Consider the following 22,509-nt stretch of genomic DNA (forward strand, 5'->3'; position numbering starts at 1 on the left):
GTTTTCCCAGCAATTTCTGATCTTGTTAGTGTAGTTTGTTGTTTGTTTGTTAGCAGAAACATGGTGGGCCAAAGGGCCGGTTTCTGTGCTGCATCACCCTAGGCCTCTAATAGATCAACATTAACCCTTTCAGAACCACAGAACATGACAGTCACATTCCAAAAATATATTATAGAAGAGGGTATTGCCATTTCTGACATAGTCTGACCAATATGAAGACTTATAAGCAAATACTTCAGGCTTATTCTCCAGCTTTTGGGGGGAAATCTTGATTTCTCAAATCAGCTGTAATTGATACAGTTTCTTGTTTGACTGTGACCTGGGTTGGAGGTTGCTGGCAGGATCACATGACTGGCCATCAGAAGGGGACATTACACAACCACCATCCACAAAAAGGAAGTTGGCGCAGTGACAGAGTTCCTCTTCCCATTTCTTGGCAAACGGAGCAGGGTGAGGCAGAATGCTGCTTTCTGTGAGGATCCTGGTCTGTCTGTTTCTGTACACTCAGCAAGGTAGGCTGTCACTTTTGATGGGACGATGTGACGTTGAGGACGGTAACTGGACTCTCTTCCAGTCTGGGAGCTGAGAGGTGGCAGCCAGGCCCAGTGCCTGAAACAAGTGAGAATAACCTGACACGCTGGGCCTAAGTTTCAACCAGCTCCTGAAGGTGGGCAGGAGGGTGGCAGTCTGTGCGTGGGGTATGGTTCATGGTCTACATTTATTGATCTTTATTCATTCGTGGGATGTGGGCATCACTGAGAGGGCCAGCATTTAATGCCCATCCCTGATAACCATTGAACTGAGTGACATTCTGGGCTATTTCAGAGGGCAATTAAGAGTTAGCCATACTGCTCTGGGGCTGGAGTCATATGTAGGCCAGAACAGGTAAGGATAACAGACTTCCTTCCCTAAAGGGACATTAGTCAAGGCAGCACAGTGGCTCGATGGTTAGCGCTGCTGCCTCACAACGCCATGGGACCTGGGTTCAATTCCATCTCGGGTGACTATCTGTGTGGAGTTTGCACATTCTCACTGTGTCTGCGTGGGTTTTCCCTAAATACTCCGGTTTCCACCCACAATTTGAAGATGTGCAGGTTAGGTCGACTGGCCATGCTAAATTGCCCATAGTGGTCAGGGATGTGTAGGCTAGGTGGATGAGCCATGGGAAATGCAGGGTTTCAGGGACTGGGTAGGGGAATGGGTCGGGGAATGGGTCTGCGTGGGATGCTCTGAGGGTCGGTGTGGACATGTTGGGCCGAAGGGCCTGCTTCCACACTGTAGGGATTCTATAGTGAACCAGATGGGCCTCTAGAGCAATCGATGATGGTTGCCATGGTCACCATCACAGAGACCAGCTTTCAATTGCAGATTTATTCATCGAGTTTAAATTCCACTGTCTGCTGACCCATCCCTAACTGCTGCAAGGCTTCCAGTGGACATCAGGCACTCCCTTTCCACAGAGCCCCCGGCAAAGATGTTAATGAGGAAGGCAGGCAGCAAGATGGGACCCTTACAACCTCCTGCCCCAGGTCCCTGATGGGAAGTGGGAGGATACGCATGTAAAGAGCAGCCCCCCACCAACTCGGGGCATGGAGGTAAAACAGACACCAAAGGTATGTCCAGGCAATGGAGGGGGGTGTCAAAACAGATGGTGTTCAGCAGCAACCACCTGGTTAGGAAACAGGAATGTCATGGGGACATTCCCATTGTGGGGCACAGGATCCTGATGGAGGTCAGAGGTCAGCTCTATTTTTAAAAAAAGATCTGGGGCCAAGTGGAACTTGAACCCAGGCCTCCTGCCTACAAGGCAAGAATACTACCACTGCGCTAAAAGAGCTCCCAGACATCAGCTCTGTTATGGACCAGACCAAACCCCTTCAAAATATATTCAACTGATTGTCTAGACCCCAAAAGTTTCTTATTTTAAAAGGTATGTATGAAGTGTTCTGTTCTAGATGCAATTCAATTGGTCAAACTGCTCAACCAAAACAGACTTTATTCATACACTGGCATTAAAATGCAACAAAAGAAAGAAGAAATTGGAATAACTAACTCTATTGGAAAACTTAACAGGATGGTAGATTATTTAACAACTAAGCAGTAATTATTCCAAATATAGTAACATCCCATAAACACATCCTTGACAAAAGCAAATTCAGTAAAATAGATTGTCTCACGTACAATTTTAGCAGCAGGAAGAGAACCCCAGCTTTTAGCTGTAACTGAGAGAGGAAAAATAGCTTCCACATCCAACTTCTGGATCCCACTAGCAGCTACTACTGGAAAACTAAAATGAAAAATCCTGGTTCTGTGGGAGCTTGACCCCACCCATTCAGGCTGCTTCTATTGTTCCAACTTCTAAAAAAAACCAAGGCCTCACAAATTATTTACTATAGTAACTCTGAGCAGACTGCTCAATACCTCAGTCTCAACCTTTCATAAGAAAACTCAGGACTAAATATACCTCTTAAAGCCATAGCTTTAGTCATGAAGTCACAACTCTTAAGTACAATGAGCATCACATGCTCTCAATCAGCTCTGAAACAGCAGGTTGTTGCTGGGTATGGAAGGTTTGAGTTATAAAGAAAGGCAGGATTGGCTGAGAGTTTTTTCACTGGAGAGTAGGAGGTTGAGAGGTGACCTTATTGAAGTTTATAAAATCATGAGGGTATAGGTAGGGTTAATTGTAGTTATCTTTTCCCTAGGATGGGAGATTTCAAGACTAGGGGACACACTTTTAAGGTGAGAGGAGAGAGATTTAAAAAAGACATGAGAGGCAAACATTTTACACAGAGGGTAGTTCGTGAATGGAATGAACTTCCTGAGAAAGTAGTGGGTGCGGGTACAGTTATATCATTTAAAAGACTTTGGATAAGTACATGAGTAGGAAAAGTTTGGAGGGATATGGGCTGGGAGCAGGCAGGTGGGACTAGTTTAGTTTGGGAATTATGTTCGGCATGAACAAATGAAACAAATGAAAAAGTACAGCACAGGAACAGGCCCTTCAGCCCTGTAAGCCTGTACCAACTATTGTGCCCTAATTAATCTAAAAATAAACCTGCTATTTTTCGATCTGTATCCCTCTATACCCTCCCTATTCATGTACCCATCTAGGTGCCTCTTAAATGTCTTCAATGTGCCTGCTTCCATCACCTCTTCTGGTAGTGGGTAGTGCATTCCAGGCTGCTACCACTCTCTGCATGAAAAACTTCCCTCGCACATCTCTCTTAAACTTTCCCCCTCTGACCTTGAACCTGTGGCCCCTTGTAACTGAAATTTCAACCCTGGGAAAAAGCCTCTGACTATCCACCCTATCTATGCCTCTCAAAATTTTGTAGACCTCTATCAGGTCTCCTCTCAGCCTCTGTCTTTCCACTGAAAACAATCCTAGTCTTTTTAACCTTTCCTCATAGCCAAACCCCTGGAGACCAGGCAACACCCTGGTGAACCTTCTCTGCACTCTCTCCAAAGCTTCCACGTCCTTCTGGTAATGTGGCGACCAAAACTGCACACAATACTCCAAATGCGGCCTAACAAGGGTTTTATATAGCTGCAACATGGTTTGTTAATTCTTGTACTCCATGCCCTGGGCGATGAAGTCAAACATGCCCATATGCCTTCTTAATCACCTTGGCCACCTGTGTTGCCACTTTCAGGGAACTGTGGACCTGCACGCCGAGATCCATCGGTATGTTAATGTTCCTCAGAGTTCTGCCACTTATAATATAATTCACACCTAAATTTGATCCTCCAAAATGCATTTCCTCGCACTTGTCTAGATTAAACTTCATCTGCCATTTCTGTTCCCAAGCCGCCAATCTATTTATATCCTGTTGTATACTTTCACAATTGTTGGCACTATCAGCAACTCCACTAATCTTCGGGTCATCAGCAAACTTGCTTATCAGATCACCCACATTTTCCTCCAGATCATTTATATATACTACAAACAACAAAGGACCTAAGACTGATCCCTGTGGGACACCACTAGTTATCGGTCTCCCTTCTGAAAAACACCCTTCCACCGCTACCCTCTGTCTTCTATGACCAAGCCAGTTTTATATCCATCTGGCCAGGCCACCCCGAATCCCTTGTGATTTTAGTTTTTGTACCAACCTGCCATGTGGGACTTTATCAAATGCCTTACTAAAATCCACATAAACAACATCCACAGTCCTTCCCTCATCAATTACCCTCATTACCTCTTCAAAAAATTCAATTAGGTTGGTGAGACATGACCTTCCCCAGACAAAGCCATGGTGCCTGTTGCTCACTGGTCCATTTTCCTCCAAATGCGCGTATATCTTATCCCTCAGTATCTTCTCCAAGAGCTTCCCCACCACAGACGTCAAGCTCACCAGCCTATAGTTTCCTGGATTATACCTGCTTCCTATTTTAAACAAGGGAAAAACATTCACTAATCTCCAGTCCTCTGGACTTCACCTGTGGTCAACGAGGCTATGAAGATATCTGCTAATGCCCTAGCTATTTCCTCTTTTGCCTCTCGGATGAACCTGGGGTAGATCCCATCTGGTCCTGGGGACCTGTCTATCTTAATGCAATTTAGGATTCACAAAACTTCCTCTTTCAATATGTTGACATTCTCTAGAGTATTCACACACTCATCCCTGACCTCAATATCAGTCATGTCCTTCTCCTTGGTGAACACTGATACAAAGTACTCATTCAGGATCTCCCCCACTTCCTGTGGCTCTACGTGTAACTTCACTCCTTCGTCCTTGACTGGGCCTACTATTTACCTTGTTACCCTCTTTCTCCTAACATATGCATAAAAGCCTTGGGATTCTCCTTGACCATGTTTGCTAAAGACATTTCATGGCCCCTTTTTGCCTTCCTAATTGTAACTTAATTTCCTTCCTAATTTCTCTGTACTCCTCCAGGGCTTTGTCAATTTGTAGGTGACATGGACTGGTTGGACCGAAAGATCTGTTTCTGTGCAGTATGGCTCTATGATTCAATGATAGTTTCAAATGTATGGGAAGGTCAAATGTGGGAGATCAGCCAGGAATTTTCAAGATCACTGGGGGCAACATGGTGGCTCAGTGGTTAGCACTGCTGCCTCACAGCGCCAGGGACCCAGGTTCAATTCTGCCCTCGGGCAACTGTCTGCGTGGAGTTTGCACATTCTACCTGTGTCTGTGTGGGTTTCCTCCGGATGCTCCGGTTTCCTCCCACAGTCCAAAGATGTGCAGGTTAGGTGGATTGGCCACGCTAAATTGCCCTAATATTCAGGGATGTGTAGATCAGGAGGATGGGTCTGGGTGGGATGTTCTGAGGGTCGGTGTGGATTTGTTGGGCTGAAGGTCCTGTTTCCACACTGTAGGGATTCAATGAATTGTCAAGTCTGGAGTAACAATAGCCCTGGATGATGGTTTCAGCAGCTGATCAGCCAAGCAGGAGTAAAGTCAGGTGAAGGTGGAAGTAACGAGAGGGTGTCTTGGAGATGGTGTGAATATGAGATTTATTTGCGGACCAGTGTCTTCTATATCCAGTCAGGCGGACACACGGGTGTTACTGGCAAGGCCAGCATTTATTGCCCTTCCCCTAATTGACCTCAACTAGAGTGTGAACAGACTGGGTCAGCCTCAGCAAAGACATGAGGCAGCAGGATAGAAACTGGTGAATGGAGCTTGTAGCAGGCTCTGAGCATCACATTTCAGTCTTCCCGATACCTCATGTAAACATAAGACCTCACTCTGCCACATCCAGGGATGGTAAATATTATTGATCTCAGTCTGAAATCTTCAAGGGTCTGGTGAGGCGTTTTGCTTTAATCAAACAACTGTTTGTTGGCTACTTAGTGGATTTCTGAATTCTGAAAAGTATCCACTTTCTGCTTCGTGGGGCTTTAATTAATAAGAACAGGAAACTGAGCTGTCACATTGGCCATGTCCTTCTGCCCAGAGACAGCATTAGGAGGTGACTACCACTGTGTTTCTCACTTCACCATCACTCACCTTCATTGGATTGGGTCCCTCTAACCACAGCCCCCTTGACTGCAGTGATGAAGACTTTTTCAGATAATGCCCTCCACGCCACCCCCCCGGCCCCCACTCTATTTTCCTGAATGTTTCCACTGGATTTCTGCACAGTTAGTGATTGAAACACCAGGGCAAAGTTCTGCAATGTTCTTCCATTTCTTGAAGAAGGGTCTAGGCCCGAAACGTCAGCCTTCCTGCTCCTCTGATGCTGCTTGGCCTGCTGTGTTCATCCAGCTCTACACCTTGTTATCTCAATGATCTGCAAAGCAGTTTTGCTGTCTGTGTACCTTGCCTTTAAGAGAGTTCACATTTCAGTCATCCACATGCTGTGTGTATACAATGCTGTGACTGTGCCAGTAGCTGGTCTATGAGTTGTTCACACTGAAAGCAATCACCTCGCTGCAATGCCTGCTTCATTGCTTAGAATGTGTTTTACTGCTTTAATGAAACTCAACTGGACTCACCACATAAACACAGTGGCCACAAGAGCAGGTCAGAGGCTAGAAATGCTGCAGCAAGTGACTCACCTCCTGACTCCCCAAAGCCTGTCTCACCATCCCAAAGACACAAGTCAGAAGTGTGATGGAATACTCCCCACTTGCCTGAATGGCAACACTCAAGAAGCTTGACACCATCCAAGACAAAGCAACCCGCTTGATTGGCATTACATCTACAAGCATCCACTCCCACCACCACCGACACTCAGTAACAGCAGTGTGTACTATTCTCAAGATGCACTGCAGAAATTCACCAGAGATCCTCAGACAGCACCTTCCAAACCCACGAACACTTCCATCCAGAAGGACAAGGTAAGCAGACATATGGGAACACCACCACCTCCAAGTTCCCCTCCAAGCCACTCACCATCCTGACTTGGAAATATATCACCGTTCCTTCACTGTCACTGGGTCAAGATCCCCCATCCCCCTCTAATGACATTGTGGGTCAACCCACAGCAGGAGGACTGCAGCGGTTCAAGAAGGCAGCTCACCACCATCACCTTCTCAAGGGCAACAAGGGACGGGCAATAAATGCTGGGCCCAGCCAGCAACCCCCACATCCCACAAATGATTTTTAAAAATGAACTAACCCACAGTGTTTATTGATCCCTGGTCTGTGACTGATCATTAGATCATGATCACTAACTGGAAACGGTGAACAGCAGTAAAAGCCTTGAGCTCATGAAGCCCATCATGATTGAGCAGTCAGGAGGTCAACCTGCAGTGAACCCTCTCAAAGATAAGGCCCACAATCAAACAGATACTTCCCATTTTCCAGCCAGGTGCTTTTATATAGTGTCAACATTCTACCACTACCTACCCTATGCCTCCCCAGTGTCTTCTTCATCCTAACATGAGAGCTGGGCTTCTTGGAGACTGGGTGTATTTCCTCAAATATTAACCCCTTTCACAAAAAAAGGGAGCAGAAACCTCCCTCAAATGGATTGAACTTGGATTGAGCATTCCCCACCCCCCATCCCCTACCCCCAGGGTCGTGAGGCAGCCCCCGAGCTCAGGGAGAAAGTCTTTGAAAAGTATTTCAGCAAACCACACCCTCATGGGAACTGAACGCAAACCAGCAGCAGCATTGCATGACCCTGGTAGTGAAGAGGTTCGAGCTGGTGAGAACAAGTCAGTCTGTGACTATCAGAGTTAGTCCCATCAGGCTGGGCTGGAGTCAGGCCCAAACAGACAATGCTCTTGTACACAAGCAGGGGGTTTAACCAGAAGGCGGGGGTCTAACCAGAAGTGTTTGCTTTTTCTTTTGAAGGTCAGGGGGATCTGAGTTGTCAGATCAACCAGAAACAATTAATGATTGTGGCCGTGGTAAATGAAAAAGTGAAGATTTCATGTGAGTACAGCTGCCACCTCAAACCTCAGCCAGGTAAGCAGACTTCATCGCCAGCAAACCCTGTCAAATTCACCGTGAGACTGTACAAGGACTACCAGAATCAGACTGTCAAATCGTTATCAAGACAAGCAGTTGAACCCCATCTCAATGTGGCCTGGGAGAAGAGAGTGAAGCACACAGGGGATAGTGGAGTCTATTACTGCACAGATTCCTACAGGACAACATCAGGGACACTCCTGCAAGTGAAACGTAAGGAGCAGAGATAAGGGATACCAAGCTCCTGTTCTCACTGAATCCAATTGGTTTCATAGCCCCCATAGTAACACCCTCTAAGAACTTTGCATGTCGCAAAAAGAAAGTCGCCTCCCATTCTTCTCAACTCCAATGTGTACAGGCCCAACCTACTCAACCTCTCCTCATGACAGTCATAAAATCTGAACATCGTGGAATGAGGCCATTTAGCCCATTGAGTCACACCAACACTCCAAACAGCATCCCACCCATACTCATCCCCCTACCCCATCCCTGTAACCCTGCATTTCCCATGGTTAATCCACCTAGCCTGCATATCTCTCGATGCTTCAGGACAATTCAGCGAGGCCAATCCACCCTAACCTACACATCTTTGTGACTGTGGGAGGAAACCAGAGCGGACTCATGCAGACACGGGGAGAACATGCAAACTCCACACAGTCACCTGAATCCTCTTTGGGTCCCTGGCCCTGGGAGACAGCAGTACTAATTGCTGAGCCACTATGCCACTGCTGTTACATCCATCATAGTTATACCCCTCACTATTACCCTTCTCTATTACCACTCCCTGCTCGCCCTCACTGTTATATCCCTCCAGTTACACTCTTACCACACACATAAAGTCATAGAGTCATACAGCATGGAAACAAACCCTTCAGTCAACCAGTCCATGCTGACCATAATCCCAAACTAAACTAGTCCTACCTGCCTGTTCCTAGCCTGTATCCATCCAATCCTTTCCTACTCATGTACTTATCCAAATGTCTTTTAAACGTTGTAACTGTACCCACATCCACCACTTTCTCAGGAAGTTCATTCCACATGTGAACCCCACTCTATGTAAAAATGTTGCCCCTCGTGTCTTTTTAAAATCTTTCTCCTCTCACCTTAAAAATACGTCCCCTAGTCTTGAAATCTCCCATCCCAGTGAAAAGACAACTACCATTAACTCTAACTCTAGCCCCTCATGATATTAAAGGTCTCTATAAGGTCACCCCTCAACTTTCTATGTTCCAGTGAAAAAAGTCCCAGCCTATTCCAGCCTTTTTTTATAACTCAAACCTTCCATTCCCAGCAACATCCTGGTAAATCTGTTCTGAACCCTCTCCAGCTTAATAATATCCTTCCTATAACAGGGGTCCAGAACTGGACACAGTACTCCAGAAGAGGCCTTAAAATGACTTCCCAACTCCTATACTCAAAAGGACTGAGCAATGAGGCAAGTGTCCTAAATGCCTTTTTAACCACCTTGTCTATATGCGATGCAGGCTTCAAAGAATTATGTACATGAACCTCTAGGTCCCTCTGTTCTGCAACACTACGTAAGGCTTTACCAATTATTGTATAAGTCCTTCTCCTTGTTTGTTTTACTAAAATGCAATATCTCACATTTATCCAGGTTGAACTCCATCTGTCTCTCTTCAGCCCATTGACCCAATTGATCAAGATCCCTTTGTAATCTTAGAAAACCTTCTTCACTGTCTACTATGCCACCAGTTTTGGTGTCATCCACAAGCTCACTAACCCTGCCTTCTACATTCCCATCCAAATATTTATATAACTGACAAACAAAAGTGGACCCAATACCAATCCCTGTGGAACACTCCTGGTCACAGGCCTCCACCATCACACCTTGTCTCCTGCCATTAAACTAATTTCATATCCAATTGGCAAACTCACCCTGAATCCCATGTGACCTAACTTTACTAATTAGTCTACCATGCGGAAGCTCGTCAAAGTTTTACTGAAGTCCAAGTAAACAACATCTAGTGCTCTGCCCTCATCAATCTTTGCTAACTTCCTCAAAAAAGCTTCCATCTCCTCAAAGAAGAACAATTCTAACTGCTGCAACCTATCCTTCACTAATCCCTTTACCTTAGGGTCCATTCTGGTATAATCTCCTGCAGCAAGTTCCTGCATCAGGACATGCTGCAGGAGATGATCACTGTGACACAGTCTGACACTCTCTGAACCTCACGGTGCCTGCTCTCATCGCTGTGTATGGTCTCCCACTCCAGATGCTGTTTACGTGAAGACTTCTTTCACCCTGCAGTACATCCTCGGAACTATTTGCATCATCCTGGCATTGTACAGTGTCACTGCTACATTGGTGGTACTCATCAAAAGGAAGGTCAGTGTCTGACAAAAATCATAACTCCCACTTAGGATATCCAGAATTAGAGAGATTGGGAGACCAGGATTATCCTAGGATCACAGAAACTAGGAAAGTTGGGTTATCCCAGGTTTAGAGAGAGATTGGGAGACTAGGATTATCCCATAATTAGAGAGAAAATGGTGTTTGACACGTTTGCCTTCATTGCTTCATCCATTATGTATAGGAGTTGGGATGTTATGTTGAGGCTGTGCAGGACATTGGTGAGGCCACTTCTGCAATACTGTGTCCAGTTCTGATTGCCCAGTTACAGGAAGAATGTGATTAAACTGGAGAGGGTTCAGAAGAGAATTACCAGGATGTTGCCAGATATGGATGGTTTGAGTTGTAAAGAAAGGCCGGATAGGTTGGGACATTTTTCCACTGGATCGTGGGAGGATGAGAGGTAACCTTATCAAAGTTTATAAAATAATGAGGGATATAGATAGAGTTAATGGTAGTTGTCTTTTCCCCAGGGTGTGGGATTTCAAGGCCAGGGGCCCATTTTTAAGGAGAGAGATTTAAAAAAGACATGAGGGGCAAATTCTTTACACAGAGGATGGTTTGCGTGTGGAATGAAATTTCTGAGGTTGTGGAAACTGGAATTAGTCCAAAATTAGACAGAGTCAAGTTGGGCATGGTTTAAGGTTTTGGGAGAATGTCCAGTGAGTTGGATGAGATGATGTGAGCAGTTTTGAAAGCAGGACAACATGTGGAATCTACTGGGTTCTAAAAATGTGGGATCTTCCTGTTGCAGTGGATCACGGAGATCAATCAAGAAAGAGAGTATTGTGAGGGGATCTGGCAGTGTGGCAACAAACTCTGACTTTGAGAGGAAACTGACACAAGCTGGACAAAGGGAGGGCTGAATGATCAGGCCTTGTCATTGTACAGAGCAGAAAGTGAAGCTCAGAGTTATTCTTTCTGTTTCAGGTTTGTAACAGGTGTAAGGTTTGCCTGATGAAACCTGCTAATCCAGACACAGTGCTGCAGGCTCAGGTAAGTGCAAAGTCTGCCATGTGTACCAGAAACAGGCCTTCTCCCAGCCTTATCAGGACTGGACTCATAAACCACCCCAATAATTCAATCCATTGGCCACGTAGTGGATCCAGACACTCCCCCCTAGAAACGGAAAGCCACTGGAATCTTCTTTTCCAAGTGGTACTGGTTTTCCTTCATGTCTCAACAAAGATTTACATTTCTAAGAGTACAGATCAGAGATCATTCGGCCCTTCGGTTTTGCTCCACCATTCAGATATGGCCACACTTGGGCTTCACTTCAATTTCCCACTGTCTCTCTTCTTGATGTCAATCCCAATCTGTTCAATAATGGATCATCCTCTGGGAGGTTGGTGGGGGGTGGAATTCCAACCATTGACGCTCTCTGACTGAAGAAATTTCTCTTCACCTCACTCTGCCATTTAACATGATCATGGCTGACCTTACCCTGGTCTCAACTCCATTTTCCTGCCTGCTTCACATAGTCCTTTATCCGGCTTTTCATCAGAAACGTACTGGTTTCTTCCTGGAATCTGTTGATTGATTCTGCCTCCACTGTGCTCTGGGGCAGTGAGCCCTACAGATTCACAGCCCTCTGAGAGAAGTAGTTTCTCCTCATCTCAGCTTTGAACCAACCTCCTCTCGCTCTATACTAATGATCTCTTACTCGAGACTGTTTGACAAGGGGGAACATCTGTTCAACATCCACCTTATCAATCCCCTTTAGCGTTTTATATACCTCAACCAGATTCCCCTCATTCTTCTGAACTCCAGCAAGTACAAGCCCAAGCTATTCAAATGCTCCTTGTATGACAGCCCTTTCATCTCTGGAATCAACCTGATGACCCTCCTCTGAACTGACTCACCACATCCTTCCTCAAGTAAGGAGACCAAAACTGGACACAATACTCCACACGTGGTCTCACCAACGCCTTATATAACTATAACAATACTCATTACTTTTATAATCCAGTCCTTGTACAATAAATGCCAGAATTTCATTTGTCTTTCTTATTACATGCTGTTCCTGCATACCCATTTTCTGCAAATCATACAAGATTCCTCCTGCTTTTTGTGTACAGGACATACCTGGTCAATTTTCTACATTGGCAGGTAGGTACCAGTGTTGTAACTGTACTAGAAAAGCTTGGCTAGGGAAGCGGCAAGTTCTGGAGCACAGGTCTTCAGTACTATTGCCGGAATGTTGTCAGGGCCCGTAGCCTTTGCAGTATCCAGTGTCTCCAATTGTTTCTTGATATCACATGGAGTGAATTGAATTGGCTGAAGACTGGTATCTGTAATGCTGGGGGCCACTGGAGGAGGCTGAGATGGATCATCCACTCAGCACTTCTGGCTGAAGATTGCTGCGAATGCTTCAGCCTTATCTTTTGCACTGATGTGCTGGGCTATTCTATCATTGAGGATGGGGATATTTGTGGACCTGCCTCCTCCAGTGAGTTGTTTAATTGTGCACCACCATTCACAACTGGATATGGCAGGGCTGCAGAGCTTAGATCTGATCTGTTGGTTGTGGGATCGCTTAGCTCTGTCTGACACTTGCTGCTTTCGCTGTTTGGTGTGCAAGTAGTCCTGTTTGGTGGCTTCACCAAGTTGATACCTCACCTTCAGGTATGCCTGGTGCTGCCCCTGGCATGCCCTCCTGCACTCTCCATTGAACCAGAGTTGATTCCCTGGCTTGATGGTAATGGTTGAGTGGGGGATATGCTGGGTCATGAGGTTACAGATTGTAAGGGGGTTGAGGGGTAAAAACTGGCCCAGGTCATTGAGGAGAACTCCCCTGCTCAACTTTAAAAAGTGCTAAGTGGGATTTTGATTTCCACCTGTGATGTTTAACTCCTCATTTTGAAGATGCTGCGTTCCCTCTGTGCTGAATGGAGACAGTAAATAAAGCAATCCTGCTCTGCCTTTTCTAGTTTCTGATGTTGTGCTCATTCAGAATCCTATGACAGAAAAATTTCTGCCATGTTTATCAGCAGCACAAATCAAAGACATGGAGTGGAATGGGGTAAGGATTTATTCAAAATGTCAATTCACAAAACATCAGAGGTGGAGAAGATTATTTCACTGAGATGTCTGATGGACATGTTACTGTTTGTGATTGATACTCCCTAGGAAGATCTGCACTTTGTAATCAATATGTTACAATCCTCATGGATACCTTCAAAGTGTAACTTGAAAACCGTGTGATTTAATGAAAGGACAAAGCCACAAGACTCTAAGATGTAAAAATCAAAAAAGATTTCACTGTTTAAGGATCAAGTAAAGCAAACACTCAAAATAAGCAATGCTTTGGGTAATTACTTATATGTTAAATGAAAACCAAAACAAAACTCGACTTCCAAGTGGTGGAGGCTGGTACAATTACAACATATAAAAGGCATCTGGGTGGGTATATGAATAGGAAGGGTTTAGAGGGATTATGGGCCAAATGCTGGCAAATGGGACCAGATTAATTTAGGATATCTGGTCGGCATGGGCGGGTTGAAACAAAGGGCCTGTTTCCATGTTGTATGACTCTATGACACTATTTAGACTAAAACCCTTAAGTCAATCTTCCTTTTTCCATTATTTCCTACCTCCCTCAGCTCCCAGAAAGTGTACAACTGTTTATCAGCTTCTGCCAGGGTATCCAGTCTCTCAGGACTAACTTCAAACTTTCCTACAGCCGTCTGGTAAGGCCTGGGAGTATTCATATTGATCCTGACTTCCACTCACAATTCCTGTGTAGTGATTTGACAAATTAGAAAGAACTTCATTGCTGTTACCCTGATGCACAGCAGTTCTTGGCAGATTTTCTTTCTCTCTCTCTCTCTCTCTCCCTGCCTTCTTCAGCCAGAAGAGTGTTTACATTGAGGGCCACTGTAGATTTTTTTTCCCTCTAGCGCCAAACTAGCTAAGTCTTCTAGCCTTTCTTCACTCAAATATAATCTTCAAATTGAGTCTGAGCTTCAGTTCACATCTGTGCTTTGAACAATAAAGTTAATATTTTCTCTGCTTAAAGTGCAGGCCTGGCTGACATTTATCCTTTTAGCTCAACTTGGTAAGCTACAACAGTTTCTGTCTGAACAGTTTGCTTCTGTCTGCAAATACACAAAGATACAAAAAAACAAAGGAACCTCATTAATGTCCTGACTCACCTCCATGGCAATGTGGCATACTGAGATGTTCCAAACAGAAATTTGATCTTTACCTTCCAAATCCCTTTGATTCTGGGACTGACCTGAATAGTTTATACCTCTATCAGAATTAACAATGTTCTTTCCAGACTGTCTCTTTCCACCAAGGAGTTTCCTGTTCATAAAGCTTTCTGATATATGAACTATGTGACTGATGTAGAATCCCTTATGAGGATAACTGTCAACATCTTGTCTCTACCAAGACATTTAGGAGCAATCACTCATTGCATGATGCTTTCACCTTTGACTGTTTTTTGCAAACATAGACAACTCTTTGAAAGTTACTTATCAAAGAGTCATTTACCAATTTCTCAGCCCCGGGTTTTTGTTTAAACTTATCTTACCTTTTGAGACTTGCATTCCTCAAGCAAGTTGTCCCCTTGAAGCAGAAATGTTATGATTTAAGACAGTCACCAGAAAGTTCCACAGGATTACAGTTTGGAATTCATATTAAAGTTAATTTGCCTTTACTAAGTTGCAAACAGGTGCTGTGTTAAAAGAATCATGACAAATATTCCTGACATCAGGTTTCCCTGTTTTCCAGATATCACCCAACTCTGAATCGCAGCAAAATAACAGATCACATAGCACAGAGGATACTACTGAAGATGCCTACATGGTAAGGTACTATTTAATAGGGAAGACAAGTTATTTGGACTCTGTCCTTGTGTCCCTGTGCACACCAAGACTACATTACTGAGTGTGGAGTGTACTACAGTTTGAAGTGTGTTATATACACAGTAAGAGAGGCTCAGAGTGCAGAGGAATTCGGACAGGTTGAGTGAGTGAGCAAGTGCATGAGAGATGCAAAATGATGTGGATAAATGTGAGGTTTTCCACTTTGAGAGCAAAAATAGGAAGGCAGATTGAAAGGCTGTAAATTGAGAGGGTGGAATGTTCAATGAGATCTGAGTGCCCTTGTATGCCGGACACTGAAAATAAGAATGTAGATACACAGGGGTGGCACAGTGGTTAGCACTGCTGCCTCACAGCACCAGGGACCTGAGTTCAATTCCACCCTCAGGCAGCTGTCTGTGTGGAGTTTGCACATTCTCCCCATGGCTGCGTGGGTTTCCTCCCACAGTCCAAAGATGTACAGGCTAGGTGGATTGGCCATGCTAAATTACCCATAGTGTATAAGGATGTGCAGGCTAGGTGGATTAATCATGGGAAATGCAGGGTTTCAGGAATAGGGCAGGGGGGTGGTTCTGGGTGGGATGCTCTTTGGAGGATTGGTGTGGACTTGATGGGCCGAATGGCCTGCTTCCACACTGTAGGGATTCTATGATACAGCAGGCAGAAAACAAGGTAAATTGAATGTTGGCCTTCACAGCGAGTACAGGAGCACTGATGTCTTGCTGCAATTATACATGATCTTGGAAAGACCACACCTAGAATATTACATGTAGTTTTGGTCTCCTTATCTGAGGAAGAATGTTCTTGCTACAGAGGGAGCTAAGCAAAAGTTTATCAAATTGATTCCTGGAGTGGCAAGACTGATGTATGAGGAGAGATTGAGTCAGTTAGGATTGTATTCACTGGAGTTTGGAAGAATGAGGGGAAATCTGAGAGATCTAACAGGACTAGACAGGTTAGATGCAGGGAGGACATTCCTGATGGTGGGGGAGTCCCCTAGTTAGGGGTCATAGTTTAAGGATAAGGGGTAAATCTTTCAGGACTGAGATGAGGAGAAATTTCTTCACCCAGAGAGTAATGAGCCTGTGGAATTCTCTGACACAGAAAGGTGTTGAGGCCAAAACATGGTATGTTTTGAAGAAGAATGTAGATGTAGCTCTTGTGGCTAAAAGGATCAAGGGAAATGGGGGAGGACAGGATTAGGGTATTGAGCTCGATGAGCAGCCATGGTCATATTCAATGGTGTAGCAGGCTCGAAGGGTCAGATGGCCTACCCCTTCTCCTATCTGCTATGTTTCTGTGTTGGGAGAATGAATGGGAGAATCCAGGAAACGGTTAACATGGAGGCAGAAAGAAAATTTAATGAGCTGGAAAGGAGTCAGTACCTTCTCAGTTAGGGTCTGGGTGAGAAAACCAATGGCTGACTGTCACAACCCGCTGCCAAATGTCCAACAAAGGACCCCAACGAGTCACCCCCCGAGGAGGGCAGCTGAGCTGCAAGGATTCATGGGGCATGTGTCAGTATTTACAGGGGGTACCTGGGGAGGGTGGGGCATGTGTCAGTATTTACAGGGTGTTCTGGGGCAGGAGCTAGGGGTGGGGGTGGTGGGGTGGGGGTGGGGGTGGGGGGCATATGTCAGTATTTACAGGGGGTCCCCGGGGAAGGAGTGTACCTGTATTTACTGGAGGTCCCCTCTGGGGGTCAGGCAGTGAGGCAGTATTCAGGATGACCGTTGTATATCTGAGCTCAGAGTCAATGGCTCTCTCACACCGACTGCTGCTGAGTAACACTGAGTTCTCTCAGTCTGCATCTCATCTGCACACACGCTTTCCTTCTGGAGGCTACTATTCCTGACACCTTAGTGACATGAGGTGGAAATCAGAGCTCTGTACAACTGGAAGGTAGGTATCAGTGTATTTGTAACCAGCAAGGATCCCCTCAGCACTTGCTCTTTGTGCTGAGTTTACAGTGCACAGACATTCTAACCCTGGTCTCTCTGAAGATTTGCTGACCTGACTGTAATTTCATATTCATTTCATTGTTATGTAATTCTCCCATTTGTTCCTAATTATTACTCATCCGTTTGTTCTCAGATGGCAATTGTTAGCCCTAGTGTTTGGGGACAAGTGAAGTGACAGCGTGTCCTCTCTTTATGCAGGCCCTGCAGATACACAAGGTATCAGTGTACAGCTCCCTACACAATGACAGATCCAAAATGCAAGCTTCATCTCAAAGAAATAAAGCATCAACGGTTTGTCTAACTTTTACTCCTGAGTCTCACTGTAATTCATTTTGCACTCCTCAGGACTGTTACAAGTATACCAAAGTTGAAACTCTCATAATAATTTATACCACAGGAGAAAAGGGGGATGTTGGTTTGGCAAGTCGACTCTGACTGGCTGTTGGGAAAAGCAACAAAGCTCCCTGAGCTTATCGATAACTCAAACAAGTGCAGGGCTTAGCGTCAGAGTGTTGTACAGCACAGAAGCAGACCCTTCAGTCCAACTCGTCCATGCTGATCTGATATCCTCAATTAATCTAGTCCCATTTGCCAGCATTTGGCCCATATCCCTCTAAACTCTTCCTATTCATGGACCCATCCAGATGCCTTTTAAATGTTATGAAGTTCACTGCCTGGTTAGATAGCTGTGTAGGTTCATGAATCCTTTTTTTTAACCTCCCACATGGTCCCTGCTCTCTCTCTCTCTTCCTCCTTTTTTAAAGATCATTTTTTCCAAAGTTCCAAAACAGCGCAACAGCTTAAAAAAACAATAATTACTGCTCCAGGTATGAGAGGAAATCAGCTCCAACACTGAAAAAACCTCAAAAAAGGAGCAGATCTTACAGCCAAGACCTTTTTCTGTCCTCTATCTTGGATTATCCAAAATCCTTTCTGAACATATCACTTTTGTTTGTACAGGGTGGGTCATAGTATGTCAATGCATCATTTCAAACAAGTGGAAATAGAAGATCATTTTCTCTGTTTTCAGGAGCCTGTTCTAAGATAGTCTTTCTCGCACCTTTTCTCAATTACACTGGAGCTTGAGGAGCCTATAGAACTTAGAACAGTACAGGAACAGGCCCTTCAGCCCATTGTGTCTGTGCTGACTGGCCACTATTGTTGTCAGTTGCTTTCTCCAAGGCAATGCCTCAGCCAATCAGAGTCGACTTGACAACCAACCAGCTTCTCTCCTGAGATAACAGGAACTGCAGATGCTGGAGAATCTGAGATAGCAAGGTGTAGAGCTAGCTCTACACCTTGTTATCTCAGCTTCTCTCCTGAAATGATTTTGAAGTTATTCTTGCATTGAGTCCTGATGAGTGCAAGACAGAACATTCCGGTGACATTATCTCTCTTTCCAATCACATTGAGTTTCTTGCTGATAAAGTAAGTGTGTCTAAACGTTCCCATTCACATTAGTGTCAGGATAAGGGATTCACTGACAGGGACAGTAGTTATTGACCATCTCAATAGGGGGATGTCTTCATTATAGTAGACACACTGGTCCCAACGGTTCAATGGAGAGTGCAGGAGGGCATGCCAGGAGCAGCACCAGGCATACCTGAAGGTGAGGTATCAACCTGGTGAAGCCACCAAACAGGACTACTTGCACACCAAACAGCGAAAGCAACAAGTGATAGACAGAGCTAAGTGATCCCACAACGAAGGATCAGATCTAAGCTCTGCAGTCCTGCCACATCCAGTTGTGAATGGTGGTGGACAATTAAACAACTCGCTGGAGGAGGAGGCTCCACAAATATCCCCATCCTTAATGATGGAAGAGCCCAGCACATCAGTGCAAAAGATAAGGCTGAAGCATTCGCAGCAATCTTCAGCCAGAAGTGCCGAGTGAATGAGTGGTCCCCAGCATTACAGATACCAGTCTTTCCTCCACTTGATATCAGGAAATGTTTGGAAGCACCAGATACTGCAAAGGCTAAGGGCCCTGGTTAACTCCCCACTTGTCTGGATGGGTGCAGCTCCATCAACACTCAAAAAGCTTGATACCATCCAGTACAAAGCAGCCCGCTTGATTGGCACCACATCTACAAGCATCCACTCCCTCCACCACTGACGCTCAGTAGCAGCAGTGTGTACTATCTACAAGATGCCCTGTAGAAATTCACCAAAGATCCTCAGACAGCATCTTCCAAACCCATGACCACTTCTATCTAGAAGGACAAGGGCAGCAGGTACTGGGAACACCACCACATACAAGTTCCCCTCCAAGCCACTCACTGTCCTGACGTGGTCATATATCACTGTTCCTTCACTGTTACTGGGTCAAAATCCTGGAATTCCACCCCTGAGAGCATTGTGGGTCTTCCTACAGCAAATGGACTATAGCCGTTCAAGAAGGTAGCTCACCATCACCTCCTCAAGGGCAGCTAGGGTCCAACAATAAATGTTGGCCTGGCCAGTGTCTCCCACATTCCATGAGCGAATAAAAAAAGCCCACCGGGTGGACATGTTGAGTGGTCTCACTGACTGACCAATGGACTTGTGGCACAGAGGGTCACAAACACCTTGTGTGGACAATGACCTCTAGCACTGTAAAGATCAAATTCCTGCCACCGGGACAGAGGAAAGGGAAACTGGTGACTCGTTTCCTCCGGACTCCCAGATCCCAGCTTGCAGCTCCCCGCTAGGAATGGGAGACTGAGGCTGACATTGGCCTGTTTCTTGCCCCACCACTCGCTGATTGGGATCCACATCCTCCACAATGGTCGACAATTTAGTTGCAATCCTTCTCAGGGACAAGGGTGTGGCCCCTTGGGAGTGACTGCAGCCACAGAGAGCTCTTGCTCGACCAACCAAACACTGACCTTGTCTGTCTTTCCTCCTTGTTTGCAGAGTGCTCAGAAGGTGCAGTCTCAGGCCCAGGAAGATGTTTACGAGTGCGTTTATGACAGTTTCTGAAGCAAAGGTCCCCCATAGGAAATGGAAGGAGGTGCAGCATCCCCCCACCTACCCCAACCACCAGATGCGATCACGGAGCCTGGTGTGAGCTGTACCTATTCCCCAGGCTGTGGCCCTGACACATGGTGCTATTCCAGATGCTGTCACACACAGGATCCCCCTCCACCCCCGAGAATGTGAGTCTGCCTCTGTCAGGGGGCGCAGTGTCAGGGCTGGGCTGACAATTCCATCAAACCTCGTGACCAAACTCCATTGATCACAGGATTATAATGGTGCATAGGAGGCCATTCAACCCATCGTGTCTGCTCAAGCTCTCTGAAGGAGCATCATGACTTTGTGACTATCTCCTGCCTTTTCTCCGTGAACCTCCACCATTCTTTCTATTGAAATTACCCAATAATATTAAAGCCCTCAGTTGAACATGCCTCTGCCATTTTTGCAGACAGTGCATTCCAGCCTTAAATTCCTCACCCAGTGAGAAAAGTTTCTTTCTCACCACATTTGTCCCTTTTGCAAACTACTTCAGATCTGTGCATCCTCCTTCTCAAACCTTTTATCAGCAACAACAGCTTCTCCCTATCCACTCTGTCCAGATTCCTCATTCTATCAAAATCTCCTCTTAGCCTTCTTCTCTCAAAGAAGAACAGTTCCAATCTCTCCAACCTATCCTCATTACTGAAGTTTCTCATCCCTGGAACCATTCCTGTAAACTGTTTCTGCACTCTCTCCAATGCATTCACATCTTTCCTATATCGTGCCACACACAGCTGTACACAATGCACCAGCTGAGGTATAACCAGCATCTTGTACAAGTACAATATCACCTCCTTGCTCTTGTAATTCTGTTTTAACTTTTATTTCATAAAACTGAATTGACAGAATATATACAGGCACACATACAGACACAGTTAAACCTCCATATACACAAATGTACACAGAGCACATGCATTCACTCTTACGGTATTATTCATAGCCATTTTCTTCAGATGACTAGATATCCCACTCTCCTGACTCACTGCCTTTCTCTCTTTTCAAACCTTTAGCCTTTGATCCAGCCATAAATATCAAGGATGCCTTTCAGACGTGTCTCCACATTAAAGTCAGAAAATAAACACAATTTGCGGATATCTCAGTGTGACATTTTCCAAAACTCATCACCCTGTGACCTCAACGATTCAGGGTCCGGGTTGTAGCAGGTATTCGTAAGAACCTAAGAGCTAGGATCAGGAATAGACCATTCATCCCCTCAAGCCTGCTCTGCTATTTAATACAATCGTGGCTGATCTCATCTCGGGCTCAATGGCACTTTCCTGCCCGCTCGCCATAAACCATTCATGGTCAATTGGTTTGCAGGTGCAGCGAGTAATTAAGAAGGCAAATGGAATATTGTCCTTACTTGCTAGTGGGATGGAGTTTAAAAACAGGAAGGTGATGCTGCAGCTGTATAGGGTGCTGGTGAGGTTACACCCGGAGCACTGTGTTGGTCTCCTTATTTGAGAAAGGATGTACTGGCACTGGAGGGGGTGCAGAGCAGGTTCACAAGGTTGATTCCGGAGTTGAGAGGGTTGGTTTATGAGGAGAGATTGAGTGGACTGGGACTATACTCATTGGAATTTAGAAGAATAAGGGGGTGTCTTATGGAAACATATAAAATTATGAAGGGAATACATAAAATAGAAGCAGGGAGGTTGTTTCCACTGGCAGGTGAAACTAGAACTAGGGAGCATAGCCTCAAAGTAAGGGGGAGCAGATTTTAGACTGAATTGAGGAGGAACTTCTTCACCCAAAGGGTTGTGAATCTGTGGAATTCCCTGCCCATTGAAGCAGTTGAGGCTACCTCATTGAATGTTTTTAAGGCAAAGATAGATTTTTGAACAGTAAAAGAATTAAGGGTTATAGTGAGTGGGTGGGTAAGTGGAGCTGAGTCCACGAAAAGATCAGCCATGATCTTATTGAATGGGCCAGATGGCCTACTCCTGCTCCTATTTCTTATCTCCTTATGCTCAATCATGAACGCTGTGAGTATTCCTGATAGTGACATCTGCAGGAAGTGTATTGAGCTTCAGCTGCCCCCCAAACCAGCTTGAGCAACAGCTGGAGACACTAAGGGCGTTCAAGTGGCAGACAGCGTCATAGATAGAAGTGACAGAAACATGGTCATACCCAAGGTGCAGGAAGATAGATGGGTGACTGCTGGACAGGGCAGGCCGTCACTGCAGGAATCCCCAGCAACTGTTCCCCTGTCAAACAAGTATTTCATGTTGGAGGTAACGCAGTGTGGAGCTGGAGGAACACAGCAGGCCAGGCAGCATCAGAGGAGCAGAAATAACACAGTGTGGAGCTGGAGGAACACAGCAGGACAGGCAGCATCAGAGGAGCAGGAGGAACACAGTGTGGAGCTGCAGGAACACAGCAGGCCAGGCAGCATCAGAGGAGCAGGAGGAACACAGTTGGAGCTGCAGGAACACAGCAGGACAGGCAGCATCAGAGGAGCAGGA

At 45.4% G+C, this 22,509-nt stretch overlaps 1 protein-coding gene across 4 annotated transcripts; it reads left to right on the forward strand.

Moving 5' to 3' along the window:
* The first annotated feature begins 427 nt into the window (after positions 1 to 427).
* Positions 428 to 21,141, forward strand: LOC125487157. 4 transcript variants are annotated; one of them, XM_048617540.1, is made up of 8 exons: positions 428 to 512; positions 7,773 to 8,102; positions 10,124 to 10,236; positions 11,191 to 11,256; positions 13,863 to 13,949; positions 14,998 to 15,072; positions 17,249 to 17,341; positions 19,946 to 21,141. In XM_048617540.1, exons 1-8 carry the CDS (start codon positions 461 to 463, stop codon positions 20,009 to 20,011), a joined length of 882 nt encoding a protein of 293 aa, XP_048473497.1. In that variant the 5' UTR covers positions 428 to 460; the 3' UTR covers positions 20,012 to 21,141. The 4 variants fall into 4 exon arrangements, with proteins under 4 accessions (XP_048473497.1, XP_048473499.1, XP_048473498.1 ...); XM_048617542.1 differs by having other exon boundaries at positions 7,773 to 7,886; XM_048617541.1 differs by lacking the exon at positions 13,863 to 13,949.
* The last annotated feature ends 1,368 nt before the right edge of the window (positions 21,142 to 22,509 follow it).

This window comes from Rhincodon typus, chromosome 37 (assembly GCF_021869965.1).
Source record: "Rhincodon typus isolate 14 chromosome 37, sRhiTyp1.1, whole genome shotgun sequence".
Taxonomy (NCBI): Eukaryota; Metazoa; Chordata; class Chondrichthyes; order Orectolobiformes; family Rhincodontidae; genus Rhincodon; species Rhincodon typus.

Excerpts from the sequence above, each read along its gene's own strand:
- LOC125487157 (XM_048617540.1), top strand. The coding sequence starts at position 461 with ATGCTGCTTTCTGTGAGGATCCTGGTCTGTCTGTTTCTGTACACTCAG. Across the intron at positions 8,103-10,123 it reads GACACTCCTGCAAGTGAAAC|ATGCTGTTTACGTGAAGACT; the intron begins GTAAGGAGCAGA and ends CTCCCACTCCAG. Across the intron at positions 13,950-14,997 it reads AACTTTCCTACAGCCGTCTG|ATATCACCCAACTCTGAATC; the intron begins GTAAGGCCTGGG and ends CCTGTTTTCCAG.